This window comes from Chenopodium quinoa, unplaced genomic scaffold (genome assembly GCF_001683475.1).
Source record: "Chenopodium quinoa cultivar QQ74 unplaced genomic scaffold, ASM168347v1, whole genome shotgun sequence".
Lineage (NCBI taxonomy): Eukaryota > Viridiplantae > Streptophyta > Magnoliopsida > Caryophyllales > Amaranthaceae > Chenopodium > Chenopodium quinoa.
In genome coordinates this window covers 2,217,353-2,224,045 of record NW_018743920.1, presented here as the reverse complement: position 1 = coordinate 2,224,045, position 6,693 = coordinate 2,217,353, and the positions used below count along the sequence as shown (strand labels likewise).

At 33.2% G+C, this 6,693-nt stretch overlaps 1 protein-coding gene across 1 annotated transcript; it reads left to right on the top strand.

Moving 5' to 3' along the window:
* The first annotated feature begins 280 nt into the window (after nt 1-280).
* LOC110687870 (BTB/POZ and TAZ domain-containing protein 1-like) lies at nt 281-6,193 on the top strand. The gene is made up of 5 exons (XM_021864512.1): nt 281-515; nt 663-799; nt 2,369-2,672; nt 3,757-4,070; nt 5,675-6,193. The coding sequence occupies exons 1-5, from the start codon at nt 366-368 to the stop codon at nt 5,856-5,858; spliced, it is 1,089 nt and encodes a 362-aa protein (XP_021720204.1). The 5' UTR covers nt 281-365; the 3' UTR covers nt 5,859-6,193.
* Nucleotides 6,194-6,693: the final 500 nt, after the last annotated feature.

Genomic DNA, 6,693 nt, shown 5'->3' with positions numbered 1-6,693 from the left:
TATCATAATTCCAAACAAAAAGGACCCATTTCATTTACCCTACCAAAATAAACAAAAAAAAAAAAAAAAAAGAAAAAAAATATAAAAATAGAAATAGAAGCAGATAAGCCCTCCCCTAGCTGTGCCACGTCTACCTCTCTCAACTCTCTCATTTTCCAGCTACAGATCGTTAAACCCCACGCGCTAAATCTAACGCGTGTAAACACAAACAAATTTCCTCCCATTTTCTCTCTCCTAACTGTCTATATAAGTCCACTTCACAAACTCTTCTTTCGCTTCAACGACGTCCTTAACTCTTTCAATCACAATTACCACCCCACCAAAAAATTAAACTCTTTACAAAAAATCCAACACTGACATCAATCATGTGTCCCACTAATTTCGCCGACGAATTCACCGATAGATCTCTCGAACCTTCTCTTTTCGCCGGAAAACTCGCCGAAAACCTCCCTCAACCTGACCTCAATGTCGTTACTTCCGCCGGTGTTCGCATTCCCGCTCATTCTCATATTCTGGTAATTATTTCCTCCGGTTTTGTGTTACTTTCCGAGCTAAGTATCGTTGAAACAAGAAGAACTTTTAGAGACAGATGCTTTTATTTGTTTGTTTATCATTTTTTGGTTATTGAGTATTGATTTGAATTGGAATATGATTTGAAAAAGGCAATGGCGTCGCCGGTAGTGGAGAATATGGTGGAAAAGCCGAAGATGAATCGGAAAACAGGGGAGAAAGCGATTCCGATTCTTGGAGTTCCTTGTGACGCCGTCTCCGCCTTTGTCCGATTCCTTTACACTTACCGGTAATTTTTCTCTCCTTATTTGATTATTTTAAGATATTATTAACGCGTTATTTAGAAATTTTTGTAGGATGTTAAAGGAGTGTAAACTTTGTTTTGTTGGAAAATTGGTTAATTTGACCAGTAAAATTGACAAATATCTTGATTTATCGGTTTTTTTAGGTAGGAAATACCGAAATTATTACCACCTTTGTAACTAAAAATGTACACCCGGATGTATAATTTAAATTTCATATAAAATACGTATTATCGGAAAAATTAATTGGTGATCGGATGTATAATTTAAATTTCATATAAAATACGTATTATCGGAAAAATTAATTGGTGATCGGATGTATAATTTAAATTTCATATAAAATACGTATTATCGGAAAAATTAATTGGTGATCGGATGTATAATTTAAATTTCATATAAAATACGTATTATCGGAAAAATTAATTGGTGATTGGAGGAGTAACTGTTTAAGTCCATATTTCGACATGAGACAACATTTTCGTACTGATAGTGTTGCATTTATACACGGTTTTAAATTTTTAATTGTTGTAAGTTTTGGAACAAATGGTCAAAAAGATGCGATGATGTTGAATCCTGTTTTCCTTTTGGCTCGTGCCTTGGACTTTTCTTGCTAGAAATTAGGAAACATTTGACGAATTCTTATCCTTTTAGAGGACTATTGTAATTACATAATAAATGACGAAATCTAAATGTTAAGCATATTATTCGTGTAGTTGATTTGTATGCCTGATTTTATATTTATACTGTCAATTACTGTAATTTTTACGGTAAAGGCTACACATAACTAATTTACTACGCATATTTGTTTTAGTGAAATCTTCATATTTTTTTTTTTGTTGAATACAATTCATTATTAAATATTAAGGATCAATATTTAGCTAATTAATTCTGATTTTAGAGACCAAAATTAAATGATGATTCAATCATAATGTGTTAGGATTTAATTTTGATGTTAAAACTATATTAAGAAGAAAGCACGAAGTATAATTAATATTGGAATCATTTTGTGAGACTAAATTGAGACAAAATTAAAGTGAGAAGAACAAAAAAAATCTGATGGAGTAAAAGAAAATGTACTCCTAATTAGAATTTGCTGATTAACTTTATAATAGAATTCATGACAATTAAGACACATCGGAGTATTGTGTATCAACAAAAAAAAAACATAAAAAACCAAACTCTGTTTCTAGTTAGAGTAACAGATATAGTTTTTTTACTATACAAATAATTTTGCTATAAGAAATTATAACACAACCTCCCAAGTCCCAACCACGAGATGTGATTCATAATGAATCATAAGAAGCATTAATTTTTATGTAATTTGATGCCTTCACATTAACTATGCATTAATATAATAGAAAGCGAAATTTATTTCTTCATAATAAGGAATTCTGCTAAATGCTAGGTAAATCATTTTTACAGTATTGGTAATTGCTATTTGCTGTATATAGAGGTAAATTTAATTGTTTCTATAAGATCATTGAGTTTTCGTAAATAGTATGTATCGCAATCATGCTTATCATGCTGATGGTGTGGTTGTAATTGTTTATGATCAGGTGCACGAATGAAGAGATGGAGAAATATGGAATCCATCTCCTAGCTCTTTCTCATGTGTTCGCAGTGCCAACACTGAAGCAGAGATGTAGCAAAGGATTAGCTGAAAAGCTAATTGTTGATAATGTTATCGATGTACTTCAATTAGCTAGACTGTGCGATGCACCGGATCTTTACCTCAAGAGTATGAAGTTTGCTGCAACTAAGTTTAAGGCTATTGAGAAGACTGAGGGCTACAAATTTCTTCAAAAGCATGATCCTTGGTTGGAGCTGGAGATCTTACAGTTCATTGAGGAAAATGAATTGGTAAGCAATAATTTACTTTCTTGGTTTTTTGAGTGCTGTCAAATATAAAATATCCCAACCATATTGATTGTGTTTTTGGCATGCAATTTGGTGTTTTTTCTTCCCACCCGATTAGATGATAAGGTTACGTGATCCGGTTTTCTTCACCTTATTCTTACTAAAGTTTTTGAATTGAAATCATTGCATTGATTGAAACTACGGAGTACATAATATTATTATGAGATTTTTTTTTTAAGTTATGTTATATCCAAATCATTGGATTGCACTAATTGTGGTTAATTTTTTTGAAATGGTCATTATATTAACATTGAACATCATAGCTTTCCAATTCATTGAATGATTATATTTTGTTTATTTATGAAAAACATCTTAGGTTAATTCAAAGTGATAATTACAACTGATTAGAAAGCTTGAATTTTTTGTTAACCAATAACAACCGTGCTTTTGATTAACTTAGGCAAGATATTTCAAGCTCTTTTGAAGAGGTCAAATTTGTGTTGTTTCAATTCTAATCAGATGTTTGCTTTGCTTTTTTTGTGTGGAGGAAATAAAATGCGTCCTTTACTAGAACTAGAAATAAAGTTTACATCCTTGACACTTTTTTTGGAACAATTAGTCAAATTTTGTACGTAGGTTTCAAGTCCAACTGTTTTTTAATAGTATTTTACTCCGTAGAAATAGTATGTTTGATAGTGATTTTAATTTGTGTCTAAATTTATATTTCTAGATTACATTTGTCTTTATGCTTACATTAATTACTTGTGATTATGTAGATAATAGGTAAACTTATTAAATGGTATTAAATGGTATAATACTTCAACCAAACTTGACCTTGTGTTGTTTATTAAGCGTCTCGACTCATTTACTCCTTTGTGCATACTAGCAATATACAAACTAATATTAATACATGCAATCATGTGGAATATTGAGAGTCTCGACTCATTTACACCCTTATACGACATACGAACAAGAAACACGATGGTTACACACAAATAAATAAAATAATGTGCCATGTCTTGTTTGATTATATGGGGCGGCAATTGATGAGTGCTTACAAATTGGTTTTTTTATCATCAAATTGCAGAGAAAGAAGAGGACAAAGAAGCACAAGGAAGAACAAAACTTGTACATACAGCTAAGCGAAGCAATGGACTGTTTAGTGCACATATGCACAGAAGGGTGCACCGGTGTGGGTCCCTATGATATGGGACCCTCCAAGAAGGAGCCTTGCAAAAGATTCTCCACGTGTCAAGGCCTCCAGCTGTTGATCAAACATTTTGCCACGTGTAAGAAGAGGGTCAATGGTGGGTGCTCAAGATGCAAGCGTATGTGGCAGCTTCTTAAGCTTCATGCTTCTATGTGTGAACAACCAGGCAATTGCAGAGTTCCTCTTTGCAGGTGAGATTTTACCTAAACTTGTCTTTTTTTAGCTTATATATTTTTATATGTGCCCATATTATTATGTTCTCATTTGAGTTTTGTGAGATTGTGGCGTGCCTCAATGCTAGATTTTGGTAACTAAAGGTCATTGATTGAATCTACCTAAAACTTTATACAAAGTTGATTATGTTAGATGGTCTCACTCAAGACGAGCTGTATGAGATAACGAGATTTAACATTAAATCTCAAACATCACCGAATTCCGATAGTTTATCAACTAAGTTAGTTAATATCGACAATAATTAATATACCCGACTATAGGGATCAAATTGGGTGTGACCAAGATTCGACCTTACATCTTGTAAACGTGGTTTCTACTTCCTTTTAGCTTCCTTTAGGCTCTAGCACAACCTTCCATTTGAATGAGCTTTCGGCGAGTGGTCTACCAATGCTAGAAATGTGGATCTGTGGGATCCTTCTTTAACACCAAAAAGATCCGGCCGTTTTATCCTTTAATTAATTACTTGGATCAACTTTAATTTTGGCCTTTTTGGTGTACCTTTCAACTCCCTAAAGTTGTGATCATGTAGGACAATCTTTTATATTAAGGGAGATTTGGACTTACAAACCTCAATTTGTCCTGTTTCCGCAATAATAGGATATCAAAATAAAAATTTCGCCCATTTTTTCTGCACTTTGATGCCATTTGTTGGCTACCACACCCACAAATGGGGCCTATTCAAAGCATTGTTATTTTTGCAAGACTACTCCAACTAGGGAAGGTTGATCATCACCTTAGTTGTTTGTGCTCATGTGTAGCTTTTGCCTACCTTTAGGGTTTTTTTTTTTTTTTTTTTTTTTTTTTTTATATGAACCTTTCAATCATCATGAAACTTTTTGTGTCGCTTTAATTAATGTTAACGGAGTACATTTTTTTTTTTTTTGAAAGAATGTTTATGGAGTACATACTTCTATTTAACTTGTATAGATTCAATGTCCCAATCGTCCCATGGCCCTTTGAGACAGCTTGCTTTTTAAATTTTTATTGTTTAAAGGACGTGCTCGCTTTTAAGGTTGAACTTTCAGTATAAATTTCTTTTTAAAGTATTTGAATTCAACTTGTACAGGTAATGTTTGTAACTTTGAAGGATAGAAACGACTTTTATTTAGAAACAAAAACATGAGTAATCAATACGAGTTTTATTTATTTTAAAATTTTATTTTTTTTTATTTTTTTTTTAATGCACGTGTTTGGTAGGGATTATAGGCAATAACAAAATTACTATAGTAGGTAGGGAAAGTCGTTATTGTAACATTAAACATGTAAATGGAACAAAATTACTACAGGGTTTGAATTAATTGACATATTGGGGTCGTTTTTGTGTGATCAATAATCTCATGTGTGCCGTAATGCCGTATATTTGATGAAGTTACGTTTCCCTCGAGTTACATGCTATATACGAGTAGCTCATTGTCAAAGGGGATTAGACATGATAATTTGTTGATGGGTCAATTTTATGTAATTGTAATGTAGGAATTCATTACAATTATGGCTTTGTTGTTAGGAATACATTATATATGTTCGCTAATTATTGATGTTGATATTATTGAAACGTGGACAGACAATTCAAGTTGAAGATGCAACAAGAGAAGAAAGGAGATGATGCAAAGTGGAGGCTATTGGTGAGGAAGGTAGTCTCAGCCAAGACCATATCTTCTCTGTCTCGGTCTAAAGACTCTAAACCACAACCAAAGAGAGAACTTCAGCACGCAATTTCTTGCCTCCAAGGTCTCCAACAAACTTGAAGGATGTATCCATCCAATGTCCATAATTGTTGGCCTCCCACCTTTTCTTTCTTTTTTTTTTTTCCGAATTATGTATAAAGTTGAGTATGTTATGGAAAATTACAACGTTAGGAAGCTCTCATCTCAAGGGGAAAGAACCACACACCCTTATGGGAACTTGGGTGGTGGTTGTATATTAGACTATAATAGCAGTATAGTTTAGGATATTTCAGTGATCTCTCCGAGTTGTAGGTATTAGAGGAGAGTTGTGGTAATATTGTGAATTATTTTGTAGATAATGTGGAAGTTAGTTGTCTAAATAATGAGAATGGTATGAAATATTGTTTGTTGTTAAAGGAAATTGCTCAATATTATCTACGTAGCTGGGCCCGGTGGGCCCAATCGCCAGACTGGCGGTTCGAAAGGCGAAACTCTTATGGATCAATGGTAGTTTTATACTTATCACAAGGCCTAATGTGACAATTAACTTTCTATGGTTTAGGTTTTGTCCTACATTATCTGCAATAATAGAGCATCTATAGAAACTGTACTATATTGTTGATTTTTTAACAGGCTATGATTTGAAAACTCTCTGCAAAATTGAATCACAAAAAGGCACTCAATGCTTCAAAAGAAGAGGATCGGAAAATAAGGTGCATAAGATATACGGAGTATGGTCTAATATAGTAATATGGATGGTTTCTTATGGGATTTGTTAAACATCGCCCACAAATTACTACATAAAGCCCACAAAATTCACTTGGTTTGCCAAAATTGCCCTTGACCTTAAAAAAAAAACACTCACACTCACACTCTCATCACTCACACTCTCATTGCTCATCTTCTTTCAACCTCT

Excerpts from the sequence above, each read along its gene's own strand:
- LOC110687870 (XM_021864512.1), top strand. The coding sequence starts at position 366 with ATGTGTCCCACTAATTTCGCCGACGAATTCACCGATAGATCTCTCGAA. Across the intron at positions 800-2,368 it reads CGATTCCTTTACACTTACCG|GTGCACGAATGAAGAGATGG; the intron begins GTAATTTTTCTC and ends GTTTATGATCAG. Across the intron at positions 2,673-3,756 it reads TCATTGAGGAAAATGAATTG|AGAAAGAAGAGGACAAAGAA; the intron begins GTAAGCAATAAT and ends ATCAAATTGCAG.